Consider the following 27,986-nt stretch of genomic DNA (forward strand, 5'->3'; position numbering starts at 1 on the left):
AAAGCATTTTGATGTTCTAGGCACCATATCAAATGTAATATTTATTTTATTATAATTTCAAGACTGATTTTCTTTTCACCTTCACACAGGCATCTATAAGAACGACACCAAGGTTGCCGTTAAAACGCTGAAGGAGGGCAGCATGTCTCCTGAAGCCTTCCTGGCAGAGGCCAACATCATGAAAACACTCCGGCATGACAAGCTGGTGCAACTCTATGCAGTCGTCACAAAAGAACCCATATATATTGTGGCTGAATATATGATGAAAGGTACAGTAGCAGTTTGTTATTCAAGTAGTTATCCAAATTCATGTACCGCTGGAATAGATATCACTGCTCCTGTACAATATGTCCTTTCTACACATGTTCTCTAATAGTGCTTTTAATATTTGTGTTTGTCTGTTTGCGTCAAACTAAATAATAATAATCCTTGCATCTGATATAGCTCTTTTCATGTCTTCTAGATGTTTCAAAGTGCTTCACAGAATGTACTGTAAAGTGAATTGACTGTATATTTGTGGGTGAAACGCAGCAGCCAATTGGGCATAGCTGTAAAGGGCACATATAAGCCTCATTGGATGTGATATTTATTTGGCCATTTGCCTCATGTCTGTTTGTGTGCAAAAAAGCTGCTGTGTTTGCATACAAAAACCGTGTCCACACTGACAATAATTATTATCTAGTGCTTTGAGATGTTTTAACATGATATACTCGAAAATGCATGTTCTTAATGTAAAAAGTTGTGTTCATCTGCCTCCATATAACTGAGACTCATCGAGGGCTTCACATGATGTGTGCGTGGGTTTTGTTCTCTTCCAGGTAGTTTGTTGGACTTCTTGAAGACTGACGAAGGACTTAAAGTACAACTTCCAAAGTTGATCGATATGTCGGCACAGGTTAGTCTGTTGGATTCATTTTAGGTTTTTCACTTCTGCTCTGCGGTTATTATAGTAGCTGTTCTCTGTAATTAGCGGGTGACACAAGTTACTATAGTACCTGATCTCTGTAGTTACCAGGTACAGTGTAACATTGGTAACTGTGTAACTGTAAGTTGAAGATACACAAGGCAATGATCAAAGCTCCAGTTAGATTTGAAAGAGCTCTCTGATGTGTATATAGTGTATGTTCAAGGAGGTGTAATGAATGTGTGGTTTACTGCAGCTAGAGTTCACTGCTTAACATTTCAAAAAAATAATGTGGATACGTTTTGCGTAAATGAAAGATAAATGTTGTAGGGAACACTGGATTCTTAGGAGCGAGTTACAAGCTATGATCTGGTGGAGATGTTTCAATAGTCAAACTCACAGTAATTCCAGTGTACTACTGAGGAAGCACTGTATTGTTGGAGCTGCCATCTCCAGATGAGACAAACAGACCATCTGTCTGTTCAGGTGGATGTTAGAAATCTAATAACATAATTCAAGCAGAAAACAGAGTTTTTCCCAAGAATCCTCCAGATACGTTGGTCGTTCATTTCATGGCAGTTCATGGGATTTGCTGGATGCAAAATGGCTGTCTGGATTGTCTACGAATAGTCATAGAATAAAAGAGGAAAACTGAAGGGAGCAATTACCGTAGTATTAACAACAATTTTACATTTATATCGCTACTTTTTTGTTGGGAAGACATCTCAAAATGCTGCAAAGAGCCAACTGAAGCCTGAGCTGGGGGTTGGGAGAAGCTGAGGAAAGTTTTGGGAGGGGAAGGAAAGGTGACAAAAAGTACATGTCGATAATCAAAGGTTTTAAGGTGGGCCTTAAAGGTGGGAAGGAATGGAGCAAAGTGGAATTGGAACTCAGGATGGAAATCCAGCGAGATGGGGCAGAATGGCTGAAAGCTTATCCACCGATGGCGGAGCAGGTCGATATAAAGCAGGCTGTTATTCACTGAGCAAAGGGAGCAGCTGGGGAATCAATAATAGAGAGAAAAACAAGAAAAATGGTGACAGAGAGAGAGGTTGGATACCAGAGCTGGACAAATGTGCAGAAAGTAAAATAGAAGTGATAGAAGGGAGAAAGTGAGGAGATTAGGTTGCTTTTTGTTGAGAAACTTTCAAATAACTCAAAGTGAATCCAAGTGATAGATTTAGTGTATGGCTGTAAATTTGTGGTACAACTCTTGCATTATCACAAGCAAGCACTGTAAGGATCCCCTCTCCAGCAATTTCCTGTTTCACAGGTGTAAGCCAGTGATAACAATTTTAAAGTTGCATTTTTACCGTTTCCATAGATATAATGTTCTGCGGTCTGAGTAGGGCTTTTTTTAATCCTTTTTCTTAAATATCCTTTTCCATTAATCAAACATCTTTACTTCTGTATTGTAGATATAGCAGCACAGCTGCTGTCAGCCTGTGGGGGTGGCGGGGGAGGAAGCAGGAGATAGACGCCCATAAATAGCAGCGAGATCTTTAAATTCTAATGCTATGAAATATTAATGGAAAAAGTGTGCACACTAAGAAACCCCTCCCCGAATCCGTTGAAGTAAGCGGAGATATGTGTCATTTTATTTTGATTAAGTAGTAACCTACAGCATTAATCCACAGTTGGGGTTAATCTATGAATAGCTTGCTGAAAAATTGCCAAAATTAGAAAGATTTTGGTAAGATAAGGAAGCATAAGGTATGTGGACAGTCACAGCGCAACCTCCTTACTTTTAACTTTTTATCAGGTGTTAGATCAACATCGGAAATTACTTCACCTCTTCGGTTTTCCACTGCGATTGGCACATTTTTTAATCATATTGATCTCCGGGGGAAAAAAACAGTGTCTCTCTGTCTGTAACTTGTGAGAACAGAAATGTCTAAATGTTTTGTGGAGCTGCTGAATTCTGTATGTTTGCATTCAAAAAGTGAAAGTTTGTTCGTGTTGATCAAACTACAGTGACAGAAAGCTCCCACCTCTCTTGTCCACTTTCAGAGGTAGAGCTTCAGGTTACATGGGGCAGAAAGCTCTTTCATGTTGAGCAGCAATCTCAAATCTCTTCAATGGATATTCTGCATCGTGATTCTGTATTTTGTGGATGAACGTGGCAGAGAATTTGTGCATCACAATGTCCCACAAGCAGGCATGAAATAAATGACTAAATTTGTGGATTTGATAGATGGGATACTGGAAGAAAATCCCTTCTCTTTTTGGATAGTGCTAAGGGATCTTTAACATCTACCGGAACAGGTAGATGGGAATCTCAGTTTTAAGTCACACTCCCAGCAATTCACTGGAGAGTCAGTCCTGACTTTACGAGTCCAAATTCCAGACTTGGGCTTAAACATAACAACTTTTTGGCACATATTTTATCACATCCCTAAGATATTCTTTTATGCCTGATTTATAAGGTACTTCATTTAAATGAAGGGTAAATTTGGGCTGACCAGTGTGATCTGATTTCAGAGAAGGCGATTTCAGCAGTACATGGATTTACACTGCTCTGATAGCTTTTAAGAGACCATTTATAATACATAAGAACTCTGCTGTACTACACTGTTCTAATGATTAAAATCCTTACGTTTGATATAGCGCATTTCACATAGGAAGATGTCTCAAAGCACGTCACAGGATGTACATCTTCAGGGTGGGAAGCCATCCAGACCACACACTGACCACTGATCCTCAAAGCATGATTTACTTTATTCGGGGGGTGAGGGGGCGTACCTTATAATAACATACATTTTTTTTAACACCTATTATATAAGGTCTGGTACCACTGCAACAGGGAAGGTTAGAGATGTTTTTAAAACTGTTTTTCAAAAATCTGAAAGGTTTTGGAGGATAGATCGTTCATTCCCTCTGTTTGGAAAATCGTTAATAATTGGCAAAAACTGACTCACAAAATAAACGGTCACACCACTTTACAATATGTTCTGTGAAGCACTTTAAAACATCTCAACGACATGACAAGGTGCCATATCAAGTGCAAGGATTGTAATTATTATTATAAATTCATTGTCAGTGGAAGAGTTAAGAAGGTTAGATTTACTTTCATACAGAGGGTTAACAGGAACTGGAATGTTTTGCTACAAGTGGCTACAAGCGGCTGAGACCAAAACAACATTTAATAAGGAATTGGAAAAACAATTGAAGAAGAAATATATAAAAAGGTATGGGGAAAGAGAGCATAGATTTGAGCATGGATTTGGGATACCAATTTAGACTTGATAGGCTGAATGGGCTCTTCCTGAAATGTAGCTTCCATGATTTTATACATGTACTGAGTTTCCATGTTTACAGCACTCTGCTTACCCCTGGGAAAAAGTAAAGGAAAAATAGTGATTAAAAGATGGAAGATACAAATCAGCCTTCTTACCCCCCATCATTTTATTGCTGGAAGTAAAACCATGTCACTTTCAGCAATTTAATATGGTATGATTTTTGCTAATTGGCTTCTGAATCATGTTGAGTTGTGACCTCTGTGGCTTATGGTGGGACTTTCCCAGCAAACGTGTGCACCGTGCATTCTTCCTGTCAGGACATGCTGCTTGGAAACAACACACAGCTTAAGAAACACCAATGAATCACATGCTTTATGTCTTTGCAGCGTGCCCTTAAGGAAACATTTGAATATCTTGTACATGTTACAAACAAATCAAAGGCCAGGGACAGTCCTTTATTTATCAGGTCTGAAATGTAATAGATGTAGGACCTCTAGCCTAGGACATAGTCATACTGATGCTAGGAATTCGCTGAACGTTATGCTCATTTCCAATTGTGGGCCCTGGTGAAATTGATCTTGATTTCTGGATCATATTGCAGACGATTGAATGTTCTGATGCTAACCCTCCTTCGGGAGCTCATCGTCTGAGGACTGTTTATGCCACTCGGTAACCTAGATCTTCAGATGCAATACTAATACAAACTCGCTTACTAAAGGTCACACTTGAAACTTTTCCACTTTGCTGGTTTCCTGCAGATATTCTGATCAGCACTTTTCACTGCAAGATTGTCTTGATCTTCCTGGAGAAGCATTGTGTGCAACTTATTAATTGTGTATAAGTGAAGTGATGGTGTTGTGGTGAATTACTGTACTTTCCCTGAACTATCAGAGATTTTTCAGATAACAAAGGTGTGTCTTAAGAGATTTAGGTTCCAATATAATAATTTCTAAAAATAAATTCAAATTGGGAAGACATCTCAAAGGAGGATTTATCCAATTTTATTCAAAGTTGACCAGGATAGATTACAGTTGCGCCTATAATAATAATAATAATAATTTGATATAGCTCCTTAAGACGTTTTTGAGATGTCTCAAAGCATTTCACAGAATATACTATAAAGTGAATTGACTGTATATTTTGTGGGCAAAACACGGCAGCCAATTCTGCACAGCAGTGTGCCACAAACAGTCGTGGATTGAGTGACCAATTTATTTTTTTGAAGGAATTATTACTCCAAGAAAAGCGATCGGCCAATCGACTAACAACCGGATACCTACATACTGCTAGGTAAACAAAGGCTTGTGGAGTAAGGAAACTTGCCCAACGTTTCGCCCTGCAGGGAATTGAACCCAGGTCTCTCACTCGAATTCAAGATCCTCATCCTCACCTACAAGGCCATTCGCGGCCTTGCTCCCTCCTACCTCTCCGACCTACTATCCCCCTACCTACCTGCCCGTACCCTCCGTTCCTCTGGCTCCGGTCTGCTCCACATCCCCCGCCCAAACCGCCCTACCATCGGTGGCCAGGCCTTCAGCCTCTCAGACCCTAGGCTCTGGAACTCCATCCCCCAGTGCCTTCGCCTTGCTTCCTCCCTTTCCTCCTTCAAGGCCGGTCTCAAGACCTTTCCCTTTGACCGTGCCTTCAGCTCCCCTCTCGACTCTCTACCCACTCCTCGCTTCCTCCCTTCCCTCCCCTCACCCTGACCATTTCCCCCTTGCTCAAGTCCTGACCCAACTGTAATAATAATAATAATAATAATAATAATCCTTGCATTTGATATAGCGCTTTTCACGTCGGGAGGACGTCCCAAAGCGCTTCACAGAACACACTGTAAAGTGAATTGACTGTATATTTGTGGGCGAACGCGGCAGCCAATTGCGCACAGCAATGTCCCACAAACAGTCGTGGATTGAAAATGACCAATTTATTATTGTTTTGGGTTTTGGAGGGATTATTATTAGGCGTGTGGAGTAAGGAAACTTGCCCAAGGTTTCGCCCTGCCTGGAATTGAACTCAGGTCTCTCGCTTGCAAAGCGAGTGCTCAACCACTGAGCTACAGGACTCCACAGTACAGCGCCTTGGGACGTCCTCCCGACGTGAAAGGCGCTCAATAAATGGAATCTTGTTGTTGTTGTTGTTGAGGCGAATGCTCTAACCACTGAGCTACAGGACTCCACCCTCAAACTGTGAATTTAAATTTGCATAGGGAATTGGGCACGTAGCCACAATTTTCAGACTCAGAGGTGTGAGTGCCACCCACTGAGCCACATTTAGATTCATTTCATTTCCAAGTCCACTTCAAGTATACACTGTCTGATTTCATTATAATGTGGAGGTTTGGGGGCCATACAATCTGACCCCATGTTATAATACGTTGTGTTATATAGAACCCACTGATCAGCTTTTCCGTGATGTCAGGTGCTGCTGATGTTATGCTAACTTCATCGAACACCCATAAAGTCAGCCAGTCAGTGTCCAATCGTCCAGTGAGTGTTTCCAGTGTTTTCTGGGATGCCTCTGACACTGACAAAATGCCTTTTGTGCATCTGTGCTATACATAGGAAGTTAGCCAGTTAGCATTGGAAGCTGGATTTATGCCACACTTCTGCTACATTGTAGGTCCACTGTGCAACTATGTTTGTATATGGACACCCAGTATACCCAGTAAACCTGGGCCTGACCTGGATGAGGATCGTCTTCATGCAGTTACTATTGTCAGCTTCTACTGATCCTGCTCAGGCTAGGACAGAAGAGTGCCTGAAAATGTAAGTGTTTCTGATGTGAAAGTGGCTGTCAGACACCACCTTGTGGCTGAGCAAGACATTGATGAACCTGATGTATATGTGGCTAGACACACATACACCTATGAGGATGCTGAAGGAAGATTGGCAACACTTTTATTAATACCCTGTAACTGCAATGCCGATGTCACAAGCTGTAATGTTTGTAAAGCTCATTGTTGTTTAATGCACACAATATGCATGATATTTGTGAACAGGATTCAAAGTGCTAAGGGCAAATTTTGTTTGCAAATTTCAAAAACCATCTAATTTGCAATATTTGCAAAATAGTCACATGTGATTTTTGGAAGGTATTGTGCCTTATCATGTCTCAAAGCCCTTCACAGGTAGTCAGTATGGTGTGTAGTGAACTGTTTTTTCAGGGATACATAAGTTAGTTGTTCCAAGTAAGTTCCTATGAATAACCTATGAATGACCAATGAATCTGGAGACTCGTTGACCAGGACATAGGGAGAAACTCCTTTCTGTTTTTTCAATAGTGTCATGGGATCTTGATCATCCACCTGAACAGGCAAACGGGACCCAATTTTATTGCCTCATCCTATTAATGGCACCTGTGACAATAAAGCACATCCGCCATTATAGGATTGGAGTGTCAGACTAGACTGTGAGTTCAAGTGTAGAGCAAAGGCATGGACCCACAACCTTCTGACCCCAAGATGAGAATGTCAGCAGAGCCAAGCTGATACAGAGTATTAAGATTCTACAGTGATGCCACAATTAATATTTTATTAACTTGAAACTGAGTTTAGATTATAATGATCCTTGTGTTTGATATAGAGCCTTATCAATTTGTCAAAATTAAATTGCAGTATTTAGTGTGAAATGTATGACTGTGTATTTGTAGGTGAACTTTGCAGATTATTTGCATACAACAATATCCTACAAACATTCAGGAAACAAATACCAATTTTACCTGGAGGGTTGTTGTAATAACCAACCTGACCTGTAATGTCACTTTCTAAATCCTGAGGTGTTTATTTGGCAGATTGCAGAGGGCATGGCATACATCGAGCAGAAAAATTACATCCACAGAGACTTGCGTGCTGCCAACATCCTCGTATCAGAGGCACTGGACTGTAAGATTGCAGACTTCGGGCTCGCCAGGGTTATAGATAATGAGTACACAGCCCGTGAGGGTAAGTGTCAGTTTCAGCCTCTCGTGTTATCTACAAGGTCTAAATGTTCCTAAGCATTTTGAATAAGTGAAAGACCAATAGTTCACTTGATATCCTTCTAGATTTTATTGCTTCTTTGCCCAGGTCATTGATGAAAGAATGAATGAATTGATTGTCATTTGTATGTATGGAGTCAAAATTGGGCCATCTAAATGTCACTGGGAATACAATAATTTTGGTCAAAAATGTGATTATCGGGTAATGATTATCACTGGTCTCATGGGTGCTTTTCCAACCCCCCAGTGATAATTATTGACTGTTCTGATCCACAATTTTGATCAACAATAATAATGAAAGGATCCCATCAATTTCTTCCACTGGAACACATTCAGAACTGGTCCAAATCACTAACAAAAACAGAGATTGCTAGGAACACTCAGCAGGACAGGCAACATCTTTGGAGAAAGGAAAGTGGGTCAACCTTTCGAGTCCATGACTCTTCTTCAGAACTGTTACCTTTGCAGATTACGAGAAAACTGGATTAGCATAATTGACAAGGATGATCAATCCAAGACCTAATGGATTTATTAGAGAACTCCTTTGCTGTAATGTGCATCAGTGAAAACTAGGCACACATCACCTTTCCACCACCATGGACCACAGCCATGAAACAAAATACTTAATAAAGGGCTGATCAGAAACCTCAAACCACCTCCCAATAAGTAGATGCCTCTAACTGGACAATCTTCCTTAAGAAATTTTGATAGGGACAGATTGTCTGGAAAATGCCACAGGCAGATATGTTTTTGAGACAGGGTGAAGCCACATTGAGGATTATTTTTTCACTGCCTTTCACACTGCCAATCATCCACAATGGTACAGTGGAGACTTTTGAGCTGTCTACTTCATGGGAGTTGGTATTGCTGCTTTGTGAAGGAGTTGAGGTACTCAGGAAAGGCGTAAAGAAAAATTTCACTGCAGTGAAGCGAATGCCAGGATAAAATCTTGGGGCTGATCAAAACAGCCAAGAGGATTATTGTTACATAAATTTACTGTTGCAAAATTCTTGAAAAATATAAAATAGAGACTACAATTCACAATATGAAGAGGGCAGCTCGGAATGTTTGGGAAGTTGGGGGAGGAATTCTGCCCGGATCTAGGTTTATTCTATTTCCTGTGCATTTCAGAGTGTTCTGAATTTGGCAAATTGTTGAATTCAGTCTTAATTCAGTCTCACCGATCTCCACTGGCTCCCCATCCCCCAGAAGATTGAGTTCAAGATACTTGTCCTCACCTTCAGCCTCAAAACAGCCATTATCATCCCCATCTTGAAGAAACCTTCCCTTGACCCATCACAGCTATCCAGCTACCGGCCCATCTTAAATCTCCCTTTCCTATCCAAGGTCCTTGAGAGACCCATTGCCTCCCAGTAGAACTCTTTCCTCTCCTCTCACTCCCTCCATGAACCCCTCCAATCGGGTTTCTGTGCTGCCCACAGCACTTAAACTGCTCTGGTCAAGGTCACAAACGACATCCTGACCATGTGTGACCAGAGCTCCCTCTGCCTCCTCATCCTCCTCGACCTCTCTGCCGCCTTTGACAGTGTGGACCACTCAATCCTTCTCCACCGCCTCTCCTCCCACCTCAACCTTCAAGGTTCTGTCCTTCACTGGTTCAGGTCCTACCTTTCACACTGCCTCCACTTCATCTCGGCAAACGGCTTCTCCTCCAGCCCCCACACTGTCTCAGGGCTCTGTCCTCAGTCTCCTCCTCTTCACCCTCTACATGCTCCCCCTTGGTGACATCATCCACAGACATGGGGTAAATTTCCACATGTATGCGGATGACATCCAACTCTACCTCTCTGCCTCCACCCTGAACTCCACAACTTCTGGCGTCCTGACTGACTGCCTGTCCAACATCAAGTTCTGGATGAGGGACAACTTTCTCCAACTCAACATCAGAAAGACCGAGGCCCTCCTGATTGGCTCGCGCCACCGCCTCCGCACCTCAGGCGCTGGCAGCATCAGCCTCCACGGCTGCACACTCAACCTCACTAAGCCAGTCAGGAACCGGGTGTCTTGTTTGACCCAGAACTGTGCTTTCTCCCCCACATCCGCACCATGACTGGCACGGCCTACCACCACCTCCGCAACATTGCCAGACTCCGCCACTGCCTCACCTCTCAGGCTGCCGAAACTCTCACCCACGCATTCGTCACCTCAAAGCTCGATTACGGGAACTCCCTCCTCATCGCCCTTCCCAACTCTTCCCTTCACAAGCTGCAGATCATCCAAAACTCTACAGTTCATGTACTCTCACGCACCAGCCTCCGTGACCCCATCACTCCCACGCTCGCCCGACTCCACTGGCTCCCCATCCCCCAGAGTTCAAGATCCTCATCAACACCTTTAAGGGCATCCATGGCCTTGCCCCTCCTACCTTTCTGACCTGCTGACTCCCTACCAACCTGCCCACTCCCTCCGTTCAGCGGGCTCCGACCTGTTCTTTGTCTCCCGTCTGACCTGCCCTACCATCGGTGGCCGAGCTTTCAGCCTCTCTGCCCCCACACTCTGGAACTCCATCCTACGGTCCCTTTGCCTCGCTTCCTCCCTTGCCTCCTTCAAGGCCAGTCTCATGATCCTTCTTTTCGATTGTGCCTTTGGTCTCCCACCCACCTCTCTGCCTTCCCTCACCTCTACACTACCCCTCCCCCAGGCTCGGGCTCCGACACCTGACTGTTCAGCGCTTTGGGACGTCCTCCCAACATGAAAGGCGTTCTATAAATGTGATTTTGTTGTTGTTAATGTTGAAAACAATTTTCTTTAACTTTCATTAAGAACTGCAGAAAATGAACATCAAAATTAAGATGATATTTAAACGTTTACCAAATCATGGATGCTTTGAAATGCCAAGAAAATAGAGCAAATCTAGACCCAGGAAGAAGTTTTACCCCTATGTTTCTAAGTTGCATCTGACAACCAGTCTTCTTCTGGGGCAGATTAGAAGAGGTAGCCCGCACATGGTGACATTGCGTCTGCCACTAGGTTTTTTTGTTTTAATAAAAACAACACTGTTGTAAAGAAACTACATCAAAACATTGTCATGTCAGATACAAACTCTGGCTAATTTACTGTGTTGTGTTAACTGTGCTGCAGAGAGTGTTCCAGCTACTAAGCAGCTCTGAAGCTCACTCACTGATGAATCGGAAAATAGTCCTGCGAAAAATCCGCTGTTCCAGAGGACGTTTACATATCCAAATGTTGTTAAAATATCTAAGCTGACAACTTACTTTGTCTTCATAGGCGCTAAATTTCCTATTAAATGGACGGCACCTGAAGCCATCAATTATGGGACATTCACAATCAAATCGGACGTCTGGTCCTTTGGGATACTTTTAACAGAAATTGTAACATACGGGAGAATACCATATCCAGGTAATATGGGAATAATGTTTGGTAACTGGACATGTAATGTTGTTATTACATTAGGAATTTTGCACTGAATCAGGCAGCATGAAATTTTTTTAGAATAGATTAACTGAATGACATTCATATTCAACTCTGGTAATTAATACAAAATAACAACTTGCATTTATATAGCACCCTTCACACGGGTTAGCGTCCCAGAGCACTTGATAGGTGACTTGCTGCAGAAGTGGTGATTATCTCGAGTAACAGTTGAAGCCAGAACAATCCCTCAGAAACCAATGCATGTTACAAAGTTACAACATCTTAGCTTTACCTAAGGGTTTGGCTCTCTCAGGTCTGTAGGTGTCACACATCTACCAAGGGATTTCTCTATGCCCTTGCAATGATCAATTTGTAAAATTGAATTAGACAAGTATAAAGATTAAATTTGTTTGTAAGTACAACTTGAACTTTCCTTATGATGCGTGGGCATGAAGATTATATTTAAACAAACAAACAAATAAATAAATAAATAAATAAATAAATGAATAAAAAACAAACAAATAATTCTTGCATTTGACATAGCGCTTTTTGCATCAGGAGTCCGTCTCAAAGCACTTTATAGGATTTACTGTAAAGTGTGTGGGGTTTATTGTAGGTGAACATCTAACATCATTTTACATCGCTCTCTCGCTCTGTTCTACAGGGATGAGCAACCCTGAAGTGATCCGTAACTTGGATCGTGACTATCGAATGCCTTGCCCTGACAACTGTCCAGAGGAGCTGTATGATATCATGGATATCTGCTGGAAGAAGGGTCCAGAAGAAAGGCCCACATTTGAATATCTTCAGGCATTTCTGGAGGACTTTTATATATCCACAGAAGGGCAATATCAAGTTGCTTAAGAGACGGAATGCCTTTGGCATCTTTTACAATGAATCGTTGGGTTATCACAATGCAGCTTATATCATGCACTGAATTCTCATCCACGCATTGCGGAAACTGGAATAATTCCAAATGGGTCAGGTGGACAAAGTGCTCAGTAACTACCCACTTGACAAGCAGTTTACTCAAAACCTTGAAGGCTTATGCTTGACTCTGAGATCTCAGCTTGGCAGAAATTCAGCAGACTATACGCCATTGCTGTCAGGGACGTGCATTAATGGGAAATGTATCACTGGGACGTTTCGTGATTAAAGTGCCTTAGCTAATATGTGCATGAAAATCCTTTTCCCCTTAAGAACCCTCCCAGAACTCCCAACTGGTACATTCCCCAGTCTCTTGTTTTATTTAAAAGAACAATTGCCTCAATTGAAGTTGCAATTGGAAACTGAGCTTTGAATGTTTGTTCTTAAATTTAACCAACATTTGGGACCTTGAATCATTGCAGTGATGGTCTTTTGGGTTGTCACAACACTGTAAGTGTGTGCATCGAATATTGTACTTTACCATGTTTCATTTTATAAATGTGTTGCTTACATCTCTGAATTGAAATGATCATTGCTTACCTTGCCTGTAAAAAAAATATATACTGGATTTATTTTTGAGTTGATACTGTAATTTATTACATACAATACAGGATGTCAGTGCACAAATCTTAAACGGTAAAGTATTCATTTTCTTAGGCTTGTATTGAATTCTAAAATTAAAATGATATACTTTAGCAGACTATGGATGATGATTTAATTCTAAACCCAAATCTTTCAGACGTTTTACAGTTTTATTCCAGCTAACTATTTGTTGAAGTTCATGCAACAGAACTCCTCTTGTGATCGGAAACTTTGTGACTGTGCAGAAACCGTGTATTGACTAGAAATCAGCGCTGAGTCTCCCCACCACCAGAGCTCTGTGATAATGTGAGTTATACGTTGCTTTTTAATAGGGGTGAGTCTTTTATTAAAATTGAAGGTTATGTAAGGTGAAGACTCATCTCACACAAAATGTTAATCTTTGAGGGCTGTGCTTCCATGTTAGTCTTACTTTGAAAAGAAATAAGCAAACATGGAATGCCTCAAAAAGCCTAAACAAAGAGATCTATAAACTTTTTTATATTTGATGATTTTTGTGTAATAATAATATTCCTTGCACTTGATATTGAGCCTTATCACATCTTTGAGACATCTCAAAATGCTTCATAGAGTATACTGTAAAGTGAATTGACTGTATATTTTGAGGGCGAAATGCGGCAGCCAATTGCACATAACAGTGTCCCACAAACATTCGTGAATTGAGTGACTAAATTTATTATTTTTACTTTTTTTGAAGTTTACTTTTCAAGGCCAAGGTTACTCTTGTTGAGGAATGGAACACTTTCCCATTTTCCTAGTGTTGCAGAAGCTGGGCCCAAATCATTGGAATTCTGCCTCCCTTTTCCCTATGAGTTAGCAAGATATCTTCTTGCGGTTTTGTTTGCTTAATGCCAGGACTTGTCAGTCAATGGGCACAATTCATGAGCTGGAGGCCTGGACTTTTCACCAATCCTGCCTTCACTTTGAACCATTCTGATATTTTTCCATTGAATCTGTTTTTTTAATATTTTCTTTTAATAGTCTGATATGGTATTCTGATCACATGGGTTGCAGAATGCACAGGGTATATAGTCTGTCTGATCGAATCTGTCACAGTGATACATTAAATTCTTTGCAAGAGGATATTTAACAAATTGGATAACTCAAGAATTAGAAGCATAGAAAGAATTACCAAATGTGCACATAATTGTTTTTCAGAATGGCTGTGTAGAGAGGGTGAGAAAGAGCAATAAGTAGAGTAAGCAAAAACAACAACCTGCTTCAATAGCGCCTTTAATGTAAAAGAACGTCTCAAAAAACACTTCACTAATGGAGTGGTGCACCCAGAGCAGGAACATAAGACATCATTGAACAAATGCATGGTGGAAGAGGAAGAAGTTTTAGTAATTTGTGAGGCAGGGAGAGAGAAAGCGAGGCAAAATCAAATTGATTAAATATGTAATAAGAATCCTTGCATTTGGTATGGCGCCTTATCACGTCTTCAAGATGCCTCAAAGTGCTTCACAGAATATGCTGTAAAGTGAATGTACTGTGCATTTTGTGGGAGAAACGGGGCAGGCAATTGTGCACAGCAGTGTCCCACAGTCAGTCGTGGATTGAGTAATCAAATTATTATAATAATTTTTTTGAAGGGATTATTTTTCTGAGAAAAGCAATCCGCTAATCGACTAACAACAAGGTTCCTACTTACTGCTAGATAAACAGAGGTGTGTAGAGTAAGGAAACTCTCGCCCTTCCTGGGAATCAAACCCAGGTCATCTCGCTTGCGAGGCGAGTGCTCTAATCACTAAACTACAGGACTCCACATTTGTTTATTAAATAGATTTTTCAGACGTTTGTTTTTCCCCCAAGGAAATTTTTAGTACTACTGATGCGGAGGAGGTTTACATACATTTCATTAAGATCAGATATATCAGATCTCTATCTCTATGGCGTGCACTGCAGCTGAGACAGAGTTGTCTGTCGCCTGCTGCCAGAACGCAGCGGTGTGATGCATTTCTACTGGGGATGTGGTTTGATGATGTTTGTGCTTTTTGGACTTTGCTCTCTGCATTTTACTGTGCAACCATTCAGACCTCAGATCTCATGAGACAAATTGTCAATCACCAGATTTACGGAATTCATAATTTAAGAAAATCAGTATAATTTTGCTAATAGTTAGTATTATCATCATGAAATTGAAAATTGTCCTGAAATTTTTGTTTGTAATTATTGGTGAACACTGCAATGCGTCATAGGAACCTTGTATATCATGAGGTTATACAAATAACATGTAACTGACTGGTTTCCCGTCTGAAACAAAAAGTGTTTCCCCAAACACTTTGTCAGGATGCCCCTTTGACTCTGTTGTCTCAATCTGGCTCAATTGATAGCACTCTTGCTTCTGAATTAAAAGACTGTGGGTTTAAGCCCCACATTGGGACTTGGAAATTGTGTCGTCAAAAAAAAGGCAAACAAGATGCTGAGCTCTATTGAGTTTAGAATCCCAAGATGTGGTCTGGCCTGAGCGCTACAGATTCAGCCTAGACCACACCTTGAATATTGCATAAGTTCAGATCACCTCGACATAAGGGATCAGCCGGGGTGCAGGAGGTCATAGAAACAGAGGCCATTAAACAATACAAACTTCAGTCTTTAGGCTCTTTCTTATTGTACCATAACATCATTATTTAACCCACAAAATACACAGTCAATCCAGTTTACAGTATATCCTGTGTTGCTCTTTGAGGCATATCGAAAACGTGATAAGGCACTATATCAAATGCAAGTGTTGTTATTATTATCACTAGGGTCAATCACATTGTTGTTTCCTCAGGAAGTCAACCTCCAAACACTGTGCTTATTCTATTAGTGCTGGTGTTCAGGAATAAAAGAAGTTCAGCACGGCTGGAGGTTTCGGGTTCCTCGTTTCAACTTCCTATCATCATCCGGACATTATTTGGTTTGCTTCCACAAAAATCACAACTTCCCCGAAAATCACAGCTTCCCCACAAGTGTCAAGTGGTAAAGACACTTGGCCCCACAAACCAGAAGATCACAAATTTTAATCCTGAGTTGCCCTGAATGATCTGATCTCAGGCTATAATAATAATAATAATAATCCTTGCATTTGATATAGCACTTTTCACGTCTTCTAGACGTCCCAAAGCGCTTCACAGAATAGACTGTAAAGTGAATTGACTGTATATTTGTGGGTGAACGCAGCAGCCAATTACGCACAGCAATGTCCCACAGTCATGGATTGAAAATGACTAATCTTTTTTATTATTGTTTTTTTTTTTTTGGAGGGATTATTATTAGGCGTGTGGAGTAAGGAAACTTGCCCAAGGTTTCGCCCTGCCAGGAATTGAACTCAGGTCTCTCACTTGCAAAGCGAGTGCTCTAACCACTGAGCTACAGGACTCCATGCATGCATGTGCAGTCATCAGATAACTGTGAGTTTGATGCACTTGGCCACACATGATGGAATATCCTGACAGCACTCTGTGTCGAGACTTGCACATAGATAATGGTCACTTGGGCGAGCCAGAAGGTAAAAAGTCCCCTGAGGAAGGACACAGGAGTAAAATACTTGCAGGAGGAGGGAAAAAAAACATTGCTTGATTTAAAAATAAATTAATGTACTGCTCCTTTGGAAAAAAAAAGCCACATAATCAATGTAGTTCACAATAAACGTTCACAATTTGTGGTCACTGACGGAGAATTTGTACTAAGTTCAATCTAACAATATTCGGGACATTTAAGCACATTTCTCCATCCTTTCAATGTTCAATTCCTATGCTGATGACAGTATCTCCTCAGTGTCCACTATTGGGTTACATGCCATTAGTCTGTCTTGTAGTTGATTGAATGTCGGTCTCTCCTCTGACTTCTGCTTCCAGCATTGAAGCATAATATTACCGAGATCATCTGGGCAACCAGCAGGTGGAGTTATGTGTGATCCTTCTATCAAAGCTTTGACATAATTTGTGTTATCATCATCTATTTTAAAGAACAAAGAGGTGTCAAAAGTATCTTTTGGCTACAGAGAATAATTTTTCATTACAATAACGGAAACAACTTGCACTTATATAGTGCCCTCCACGCAGGATAGCATCTCGGAACACCGCTTAATAAATATTCAAGTGAAATCAATTACAAAATGTATTAGAATTGTCTGAAATTTTTCATAAATAGCATGTCGTATCTATCATAAGACAGCTTATTGTGAAACGCTGTACATTTCTGTCCTTTCCATAATTATCATCACCCTCCCAAGACCTGCCAATCAACACTGATTCCACGCTGTCCTAGCTAACAAATCACCAGATAAAATTGGTCACTCATTTCATGGCTGTTTGTAGGACATTGATGTGCAAGCATTGACTGCCGTTCCTCCTACAGATACTGAGTGTATGCAGTCATTACACTCTACAATAAATCCCGTGAAGTGCTTTCAGGCATTCCAACAACGTGATAAGGAACTATATGAAACGCAAAGAAGTATTGTATTGTAAAACTAAAGCCTCTGTTGCTGTCAGCTGGCCTGTTGATTTATCTTCTGCTGAGCTGTGCTACCTGTCATCGTTGAGACAGAATTTGATTGAAGGAGTCGAGCAAACTGACTTAACTTCGTCAGTTCCCTAATCTGTAGTGTTGAAATACTGCTTTGGCTCAATACAGGTTTTAGAGTGGAGAGTCTTTTGGAAACTACTATTGTGTTGAGGCTGTGGGGACTTCACAGTTGAGACTGTTTTTTGCAGAAAAGGATAATTTAGCTGATTTTTGGTTAACAAAACGAACAGAGGAGTAAAAAATGGAAAATTCGATATGGTAATTGACAGTGAGGTTATTTTGTGGTCAAAAAATCTCTCCCTGTGGACGTGTCAGTTGATATCTTTACAAGCTGAGTGAAGCTGGTATCGTGTGAGCCTGCACTGAAATTTAGACCGAGGAGCAGCAGTTTCAATAGCCAGAGCAGGTGATTTTTATAAATTTTATAAATTCTTCAGACATAGACTGACAGGGGAGGAATTTCCAGCAATCTGATAACATCACCACTGACAATTATCACATACAGTGTCACATTTAACATTTCGGAATATGCACAACTAATACATGCTCTTAGTGGAGCAGACTACACCAGCTCTAGCTCGCTGAGCAGATGAAGTGTTTTCAGAGCACCAGAATAAATGTCATACCTGGGAAAGGTTCCTTTCCATACGCAATGATTTCCATTAGAAGGATTCCAAAAGACCACACATCTGATTTGGTGGTGTAAATATTGTCAGTGAATATTTCTGGTGCCATCCATTTTATGGGAACTTTGGCATCTATAGGAAATAATGCATAAAAAAGTGATACTTCCTTCATCTGATATGATTCAGATCCCTGAACACAAATGTTCACAGTAAAGGAAAGGATAAAAGATACATTCCAGTCTTAATAACCCAGTCAACCACCACATTGATATTAAACTGAGTTTTCCACTGCATAGTATGGTTTACTCAGCCTTTGCCAGATAAGACCTTTTGGATTACATGACTCAGTCAAGGCAATTTCTTGCCAAGGTGGTGTGCATGCAATCGGAAGGTAGTGATACATGTAGAGCGGTATCATCAGTGGAACAGGGGGAGGAAGGTGACCAAAGGCACAGTCGAAAAGAAAGGTTTTCAGCAGAGTCCTGAAAATGGGAAGGGAGAGAGTGAGACGAAGGGAGTGAGGAAGGCAGTTCCAGAGCCTCAGGGCATAGTGGCTGAAGGTACGACCGCTGAGGGTGGAGCGGAGAACTCGGGGGAGGAGGAGGAGGCCAGACCCAGAGGAACGAAGGCAACGGGTACTGTTTTGAGGAGAGAGGAGGTCAGAGAGGTAGGAGGTGCAGAGGAGTGCAGGGACTTGAATACAAGGGTGAGGATCTTGAAGTCAATTGTCTCTGGGATAGGCAGCCAGTGTTCTGTGAAGCACTTTGGGACGTCCTCCCGACGTGAAAAGCGCTATATCAAATGCAAGGATTATTATTATTATTATTATTATATTCCGTCTTGTCAATGTTCAGCTGAAGGAAGTTTGCGCACATCCAGCTCCTGAGATCTGACAGGCAGGCTGACAGAACATCAGGGGACTGTGGGTCACAAAGAGAGGTGGAAAAATAGAGTTGGGTGTCATCTGCATACATGTGGAAATGTACTCCATGTCTGCGGATGACATTCCCAAGAGGCAGCAAGTAGATCAGAAGGAGGAGGGGCCAAGGATGGATCCTTGGGGTACCCCGCAGGTGACCGGGTGAGAGCGGGAGGAGAAGCCGTTTGTGCAGACGTATTGCTGGCGGTTTGTGAGGTAGAACACGACCCAGGAGAGTGCGTTCCCACTGAGATGGATGACGGAGGAAAGGCGGTGGAAGAGGATGACGTGATCGACTGTGTCCAATGCGGTGGAGAGGTCCAGGAGGACAAGGAGGCAGAGGGAGCCGGGAGTCCTGGTCACAGATAGAGAGGATGTCGTTTGTGACTTTCACAAGCGCAGTCTCTATTTTGTGGACAGGGCGGAAACCGGACTGGAGGGGTTCGAAGAGGGAGTGGGAGGAGAGGTGGGCGCGGAGTTGGTTGGCAACAACGCGTTCTAGAACTTTTGCGATGAAGGGCAGGTTAGAAATAGAGCGGTAATGGCTGGGGTTTGAGGGATCTAGGGAGGGTTTTTTGAGGAGGGGAGTGATGACAGCAGTTTTGAGGGAGGCAGGGATTGATCTGAAGGAGAGGGACTGGTTGATGATGACAGCCAGTAGTGGGCAGAGGAGGGGGAGCTGGATGACCAGTAACTTGGTAGGGAGAAGGTCTAGGCAGCAGTGGTGGGTTTCATGGAGGTGATGGTGGGGGAGAGGGAGGAGGGAGAGATGGGGAGGAAGGAATGTAGAATGGGGGTGGTGGTAGGAGCAGATGATGAGGAAGGTGAGTGGGACAGAAAGGGTGTGGTGGTGGGTGACAAGGGGCAGGTGGATGAGGCTGCCTGGTGGATGTTAAGTATTTTAGATGAAAAGAAGTCCATGACCTCCTCGCACTTGGCATTTGATACGAAGATTGAGGAGGCCTGAGGGGTGCATGGAGGAGGTAGTGGGTGGTAGAAAAAAGGATTTTAGGGTTGTGTCTAGCCTCCAAGATGATGTTGGAGTAGAAGGCCGTTTTTACGCGTATCAAAGAACGGCGGTAGCTGTGGAGATGTTCGAGCCACAGTTGACGGTGGTCTGTCAGGCCAGTTTTCCACCATCTGCGCTTGAGCAGACGGTTTTCCATTTTTTAACCCAACCCAGTGGAAGAGTGGTTGGTGTTCAAAGGAGATCATTGAAGTGTAGATGGAAGAAATTAAGAAGGTGATCACAGAGCCCTCAGAGCCTCCAGAGCTGATGGAAGAAAAAGAGCCAGAGGATGAACCACACAATATAGAGTGATTTGAAAGGAAACTAAATAGCCAGGAATGGTGGTTTGATATTTATAAATGTTTACATAGATCCTACAGCACAGAAATAGGTCATTCGTTTCTGAATGTGTGAGTTAAGAATTGTGTGATTCACTGGCATGATAATTTATAGTATTATATTTGATATACAGTCTTACCACATCTCAAAGCACATGAGTTTTACTATTAAGCAGAGTGACTGTACTTGCAGGCAAATGTGGCAGCCAATTTGTGCATAGCAATGCCTCACAAACAGCTATGAAGTGAATGACTGATTTATTTGGAGGGTTGTTGCCCAGGACACTGGGGGAAACTGCCTTCTGTTTTCGAGTAGTGCCATGCGATCTGGCTCAGTTATTTACAGTGAAGCCCTTTGAAATGTTCAACAACATGATAAGGTGTAATATTAAATACAAGTATTATTATGATTATGCTTGTAGTGGTTGCAATTTACTAAGTTTGCGTTCACTCTCTTATATAATATATAATATAATAATCCTTGCATTTGTGGTATTTGAGAGTTTCAGAATGGTATATTGGGTGAGCTACAACTTTCAATGGTCTACTTTTACCTGTTGCTCCTTAATAATAATAAAAAGCCCACACTTTAGAACATGGGTTGAGCGACAAAATCAGGGGTTTGTATTTTTTCAGACTGATTCAAAGGGACATAGATTGAGAAGCGTACAATGCAATTCCTACTCCATGTCGCTGCACTGTGAATATTTAGCAGAATATTTTCTTAATGGGGAGAAATTAAGAACTGTGGAGGAGCAAAGAGATTTGGGAGTCTATATCCACAAATCACTAAAAACTAGTTCCCAGGTGCAAAAAGTAATCAAAAAGGTGATTGGGATGTTGGCCTTTACCTGAAGGGGCCTGGAATACAAAGGGGAGGAAATGATGCTTCAGCTGTAAAGAGCATTAGTCAGACCCCATCTGGAGACTGCGTTCAGTTTTGGGCACCACACCTCAGGGAAGATATATTGGCCCTGGAGGGGGTACTGCGCAGGTTCACCATAATGTTACCAGGCCTAAAAGGGTTAAGTTACGAGGAAAGGCTGTGTAAACTTGGATTGTATTCCTTTGAGTTTAAAAAATTGAGGGGTGATTTGATTGAGGTATTTAAGATGATAAAGGGATTTGATAGGGTAGATACAGAGAAGCTATTTTCTCTGGTGGGGAATCCAAATCAAGGGGCATAGTCTTAAAATTAGAACCAGGCCATTTAAGAGTGAAATCAGGAAGCATTTTTTTCACTCAGAGTGTGGTAGAAATCTGGAATTCTCTCCCTCAAAAGATCATGGATGCTGGATCCATCCATACCTTCAAGAGTAAGGTTGATAGGTTTTTGGTAGGTCAGGGTATTAAGGGATATGGGGAGAAAGCAGGAAATTGGAATTGAAGGGATTAGTTGAGGTACAGATCAGCCATGATCTAATTAAATGGCGGAACAGGCTCGAAGAACTGAATGGCCTCCTCCTGTTCCTATTTTCTACTTACAGGCAATCTTATTGATAGACTGTTTCGATTACAACATTTAACAACGATGTGACGATTATCACCTGTAAAATAAACATACCATACATCTCAGTTTTCACCAGTGAGATTCTATTGAGATTGTACAAATTACCAAATCTGGAGGAATACTTTCTTCAAATATTATAAACTGGGGATGGTTATTACCATGTGATAATCTGTATGACTTGTTCTTAAGCAGTTTGGAAAGGCCAAAGTCAGCAATCTTGCAGGACATCATTTCTGTCAGGAGGATGTTCTCAGTTCGTAGGTCCCTATGAATGTAATGTTTTTCTTCCAGGTAGGCCATTCCCTCCGCAATCTAAAACATTACAAATATTAACATAAACTTGTGATTACTTTAGAGCAATGATCTAAGCTTATTACATCTTGAATTACAATTCAACTATGTGTAATTATTGAACTGTACTCTGAGTTGTCATTTAGCGAGTTCAAGCATTTTGAAACCTATTGTCTTGTGCCAGTGAAAGAGGCAAATAATGTCTACTTTACTTCATAGTAAGATATCATTCAAATCAAACAAAGTTATCTTCTTGGCAGACCCCCATCTAGAATAATAGGTTTAAACTTCCATGGTTACGTCAAATCTCTACGAGGTAAAGGATAAACAAACCGGTCTCAAGTGAAAGGCGTAGCTGCTTCATTTCCTGTTTTTGTTTTGGCAAAACTTTGCAATTACATGGAACTTGCTCGTGTGACTCATCCTAATTGTCACATCCATCAATGGGTTATTTTATCAGTGGTCGCGTCAATATGCATTGTTTCTTTCTAAAAGTGAAGAATTCACTTTTACTCAAATCCTTTTTGCCTGTGATTTTCTCCACATTGGGACTTGAATTCACATAGTCTAAGCTGACAGTAAGATCGGGTGCCACGCTAATCTTGTTCAGTGGCTTCGGACGTCCTCCAGAGATGAAAGGTGCTACATAAATGTAAATTTGAATTTGTATCTTTCCCCTCCGGCCCCTCTCGGCTCCCACCCCAAGCTCAGGTGCCCATCTTAGAAGTTTCGCTTTTCACCACAGAGGATTAACCTGATTCCAACATTCCATTGCCAAACATGTCACCTTGTAGCCAGTTCTTCTGCAAAAACACAATCTACCTCCCCACTACCCACCTCCCCGAGAATAGTTTCTGACCTGCATGGCAAACCAATCATCAAGGAAAACTGCAGGTTTCTTGTTTCTGAATGTGCTGTAAAAATAATCAAGAGAACACACATTAAAGGTCAGACCAAAATATCAAATTTTACAAAGAAGTCAAAGATTTCTCTTCCACCATTTTTTGGGTTTTCCATTCCCTTTTTGGGCATCGCCACCTCTCACATGTCACAATTTTACCAAATCAATAATAGTATGCTGGTAATCAGCAGGCAATATCTGTGACCAATGTCTAACTGTCTCCAAGAGTTCCAAGGTCAACTTGCTCTTCAATTTGCTTCCCTCTGTATATAAGGAAAATGCTGCACCTCAACGGTGTTAAGGTTTGACCTTTCTTGGGCCTGTTCTCCAGCACTAAAAGTTACTGCCTTTGTGCATTACCAACAAAGCGTAGAATTACAACAATAATAATTTGCATTTATATAGCAATAATAATATCTTGGAGTGCTTCATACAGACAGGTTGGATGCTCAGCAAGGTGGGGGGGGGGGGGGGAAGAGGAGGTATGATGGAAAAGGTAGGTATTTAAAGAGAGATAGAGTGGGGCTGAGATAGAAGGGTAGAGGGCAGTTATATTTAGCTGCTTCATGATCTCTGCTTCAAAGAATTTAAGATTGTTTTAAATTCGGAATTCACTGTAGAAAAAGACAGAAAGTCAAACATTCATTGTCGCTTTTCTGCCTTTAATTACATACAATTAATTAGACTGTACAATATCAAAACTGACCATTTATCCCAACCACTGTAGTTTGGCAGTGTTTATACTTCATATGAGCCTCCATTCTTCCTCATCCCCTCTTCCTGTCCCCCTCTCATATACCTCTCTTTTCTTCTACCTTATGCATGTTGAGTTTCCTCTTAGATGCATTGATGTTTTCCTCTTTAACCACAACTTTTGGCAATGAGTTCCATATTCTCATCGCCCTTTGTGTAAAGATGTTCCTCCTAAACTCTCTTTTAGATCTGCTACTCATTATCTTTTTATGCCTCCTTGTTTTGAACTTATCAACAAGAGGAAACAGTTTGTTAATCCTCCTTATCAAACCCGTCATAATTTTAAACACCTCTATCAGGTCCCCTTTCAATCATATCGTTTCTGGAGGAAAAAGTTCTAACCTGGCTAACCTCCTCTCATCCTGGGTAACATCCTAGTAAATCTATGCTGCACTATTCTATTGCTACAATAATTTTTGAAGCATGGCTACCCAAACTGCAGAACAATTTGGTTAAAATAAAAAGCAAATCAATCACTTACATTGTAGGTACTTGTGCAGATTTCCCATCCTCATTAACTCTGACACAATGCAAAATGGCTCTTTCGTAGTGCAGACAGCGTACAACTTGATCAGCTTTTCATGATTTAGTTGCTTCATGATCTCAACTTCCTTTAAGAACTCTATTTTTGATTCTAAACTCACTATAGAAAAAGAAAGTCAACCATTATTATAGCTATTCTAATATATTCTATGCTTAATGTTTTCCCTTCATCATGGCACAAGGGGCAAAATCTTATATTCATGTTATAATAATCCTTGCCTTTGATATAGTGCCTTATCATGCCGTTGAAATGTCCCAAAGCGCAGGACTTTACTGTGAAGTGTAGTGACTGTGTTTATTTGTAGGTCGACGTGGCAGCCATGAAGTTAGTGAACAATTTTTTTATTTGGGGGATTGTTGGCCAGGATTGTGGGAGAAACTCCCTTCTCTCATCAAATTGTTAAGCATAAAGATTATCAATAATACTCACAAACTGGAGATCAATATGAGAGGCATTAACATAGCTGGGGACCATGAATCTGGAGAGGAATAGCGAAGAAAGCTAATATCCCTTATTGTGAATGTGTTTGACACATGGTTTGGCCGATCTGTTGGTGGAGTAATAAAGTGGATTGTTTTGTTTACCAACTTGCTGGTGTCACCTACTTTTCCCACAACAATCCCATGCCTGTTACAGGGTTATTCTGTTCATTGGTTCTTTAGGATATTAGAGGCTAGTTTTCAGAAAGATTATTTTAAGAAATGGAAGCTATTGGGTGATTTTCCACTGACTTGGTAAAGTTGCTGACCCAGCTAGGACATTCTCATTATTAATTCGCCCCACAAAGGTCAGTACATTTATGGACCAGCAGAGATATGATGCTCTCGTTCACTCGGCTTGGTTAATTTACTGACAATCGGAGAATCAAATGTTTGAAGACTTTAGCCCAATATATAATAGGGTTAACATTAGCACATATGCTTGCGTGCCCATCCAGCTATGCAAAGTGCTTTGAGACTTCCTCCCGATGTGAAGGGTGCTATATAAACCTGAATTGTGGTGTATTGTATGTGTTACTTATCAGATCATTGAAACCTGTGGTAGTCATTGACTATCTGCAACTATACCCTCCTTCCCCCTCCCCAACTTTAGCACAATTTTGGAGCTAAAGATGGCTTGCTGATTATATTTTCCATGGCGTTCACAGCCCACAGAACAATGTGCTGCTGCAAAGAAACATATCGATACAATGCTTATGTTGCTCTCAAAATGGTGCAATTTCCTAGGTTAAGAAAATTATCCCACAAACTGGATATTTATTGACATTTCCATGGGTTGGATAGCAAAGTTGTTTCTACAAACAGAATGCACACAGTCCACGGGTATTTAGCACATGAATTTATGCACCCATTTTAATACATTCCTCAAACTATGTGGCAAACCTAAATTTATTTTTTGCTATTTACTGCAGAGGATTTTGATTCTTTAGTCAGCTGGTTGGCTGATCGGATATTATACTGTGTAAGAGGAATAAGCTATAAGCCGTGATTAGACAGGCTAGAGGTCTTCAGTCTTGAAAAAATGTCTCAAATGGGATCTTACAGAGTTATATAAGATTCCAATGGCATTTGAGAAAATAAACCCAGATAATACTTATGCTTGCACCGAGACAGCAGAAGAGGGATTTGAGTTACAAAGGGCAATTTTAAGTCAGACACAAGTAAATTCCTGTTAATTGCAAATTGTTTCTCTTGGTCCTCAGTTGTCCTTTATATGACTGGTTTCATGACCAATAACTGCAAATGAATTATTTAATATTCTGGAGTTTTGCCTCATTACCGTCAGGGTAATGAAAAATGTGTCTTCTGTTTATCATTATGCTGTGTGATCTGGTGGATATCTGGCACCATCTGCTGGCAATGCATATATTGGAAGTAAGAAGTAATGGAAGAGATTTTAGAAGCTCACATTATAATTCTTGGGGTACGATTTATATTGAGGCAGGTGTTCTTGTCTTCTAATTTTAGCACTTCCCCCGCTCTATTTGCTATCGCTATTACACGGGGACACTTTGGTCTCTGGTTGAAAATGGAATTGGGTTTGTCTGGGCCCGGGTGCTTTGCAGCTTCTGGGTTCCTGACAGCAGTTTGGGGGTTTGGAAGTCTTGATTTCTTGGGCCTTGTTAGTGTTCTTAGCTTTTGTTCTGACTGGCTTCTGAGGTTCAAGATTGAAGGTTTTTTGGGGGTCTGCTGGGTATCTGACACATGTGGAAACCCATCACCATGGTTAAGAGTATGCAAACCAAGCTGAGGTTTCCATGTATCCCACCTACACATGGAACTCTCAGAGATAGATTGTTGGAATGGAACGCACACTCTCTCCCTGGAGGGATGCATCCTGTTTACCTAATTCCAGAAAGTATTAGGCGCAGGTTGGCAAGAGACCAAGGCTTGCGGTACTGCTGGAGGCTAGCCAGATAAAACCACATAACTTGCCATTGATATTGCTGTTTGGCAAGCTTTTCTGCTACTTGTCCAGCTGGGACCACCCTACCCGTTAGGGATTTGGCTTGCAGGGTTAAGAGGAGCTGAGTGGGATGACTCACTGCTCCCAGTGACAGGTCTGCCCTTCCAGGTCCTGCCGATCAGCCAGACTGGCTGTTCTGTAATCAGCAGTGCCCTGGAATACTGCAGACCCCCCCGGCTCAGAAACCGAAATACTGAGACTGCCACAGAGGGATGGCTCGATTCCGACATTCCGTTGCCAGGCATGTCACCTTGGCACCAGTTCAGCTCCAAGGAGACCCTGATTACCTATGGCCCAAGGAAGATAGTAGACTGAAGCTTATTTTAGAATATGAACTTGGGAAAGGTAGAGGAAGAGGTTGTGGATTTTACGGAGGGAGGGGAGAGGGAAGAAATTAACAGCATTTAATTCTTCTGTTGTTCAAAGTTGATCATTTATGGTAGTGATTAATGCTTCAGAATAATAACAGCAACAAATTACATTTGTATAGTGTCTTTCACGTCAGGAGGGTGTCCCAAGGTACATAGTAAATTAGAATTATTTTCACCATACAAATACGTATGTAACTTCCAAGGTTTGCTGTTCATCTGATAACAGGGGTAGATGTAATCCTATACATTTGGGTATTAAAATCAGTTTTGAAAAGATCTAAAAATTCACACCTTTTACAGAAGTTTTACATACTTGAAGTCCAAGAATGGAAATTAGCTTTAAAACAGATCTTTTGTTGCATAGATTACATACTCTGTAGTAAATCTGTCCGCCGTGAGCTGTGTAGGCAAACCATGAAGATAATAATATAATAATCCTTGTATTTGATATATATTTGATTTAATATCATATTATTAAAACATTTCAAAGTGCCTCACAGAATATATTGCAAAGTGGATTGACTAAGTGTATTTTATGGGTGCATTGCAATTCCAATCATCTCCATCTCCGCTATGTCTTTACAATTTACATGTGATACATACCTCCGCTCAGCTCTTTGATTGCCACATCAGTTGTGTTATTCCATACACCTTGCCATACGTTTCCAAATTGTCCACTCCCTAAAAATGTCACTTTTT

General features: G+C 41.2%; 2 protein-coding genes across 3 annotated transcripts in view; one reads left to right on the plus strand and one right to left on the minus strand.

The window, feature by feature from the left end:
* The window catches only part of LOC103184977 (proto-oncogene tyrosine-protein kinase LCK-like), a 52,472-nt gene extending 39,627 nt beyond the window's left edge, over nt 1-12,845 (plus strand). For both annotated transcript variants that reach the window (XM_007903255.1, XM_007903256.1), the window contains exons 9-13: nt 90-269; nt 819-895; nt 7,936-8,086; nt 11,371-11,502; nt 12,182-12,845. In XM_007903255.1, the coding sequence (XP_007901446.1) occupies nt 90-269; nt 819-895; nt 7,936-8,086; nt 11,371-11,502; nt 12,182-12,381 (740 nt within the window). In that variant the 3' untranslated portion in view covers nt 12,382-12,845. The remainder of the gene's footprint in view (nt 1-89; nt 270-818; nt 896-7,935; nt 8,087-11,370; nt 11,503-12,181) is intronic.
* A 3,791-nt stretch (nt 12,846-16,636) lies between these two features.
* On the minus strand, nt 16,637-27,980 carry LOC103185007 (tyrosine-protein kinase Lyn-like). The gene is made up of 6 exons (XM_007903315.2): nt 27,891-27,980; nt 24,388-24,549; nt 23,112-23,166; nt 22,120-22,273; nt 18,186-18,317; nt 16,637-16,986 (listed from the first exon to the last, which is right to left on the minus strand). The coding sequence occupies exons 3-6, from the start codon at nt 23,115-23,117 to the stop codon at nt 16,781-16,783; spliced, it is 498 nt and encodes a 165-aa protein (XP_007901506.2). The 5' UTR covers nt 23,118-23,166; nt 24,388-24,549; nt 27,891-27,980; the 3' UTR covers nt 16,637-16,780.
* Between the last annotated feature and the right edge of the window lie 6 nt (nt 27,981-27,986).

Source organism: Callorhinchus milii, unplaced genomic scaffold (assembly GCF_018977255.1).
Source record: "Callorhinchus milii isolate IMCB2004 unplaced genomic scaffold, IMCB_Cmil_1.0 Scaffold3, whole genome shotgun sequence".
In the NCBI taxonomy this organism is placed as follows: domain Eukaryota; kingdom Metazoa; phylum Chordata; class Chondrichthyes; order Chimaeriformes; family Callorhinchidae; genus Callorhinchus; species Callorhinchus milii.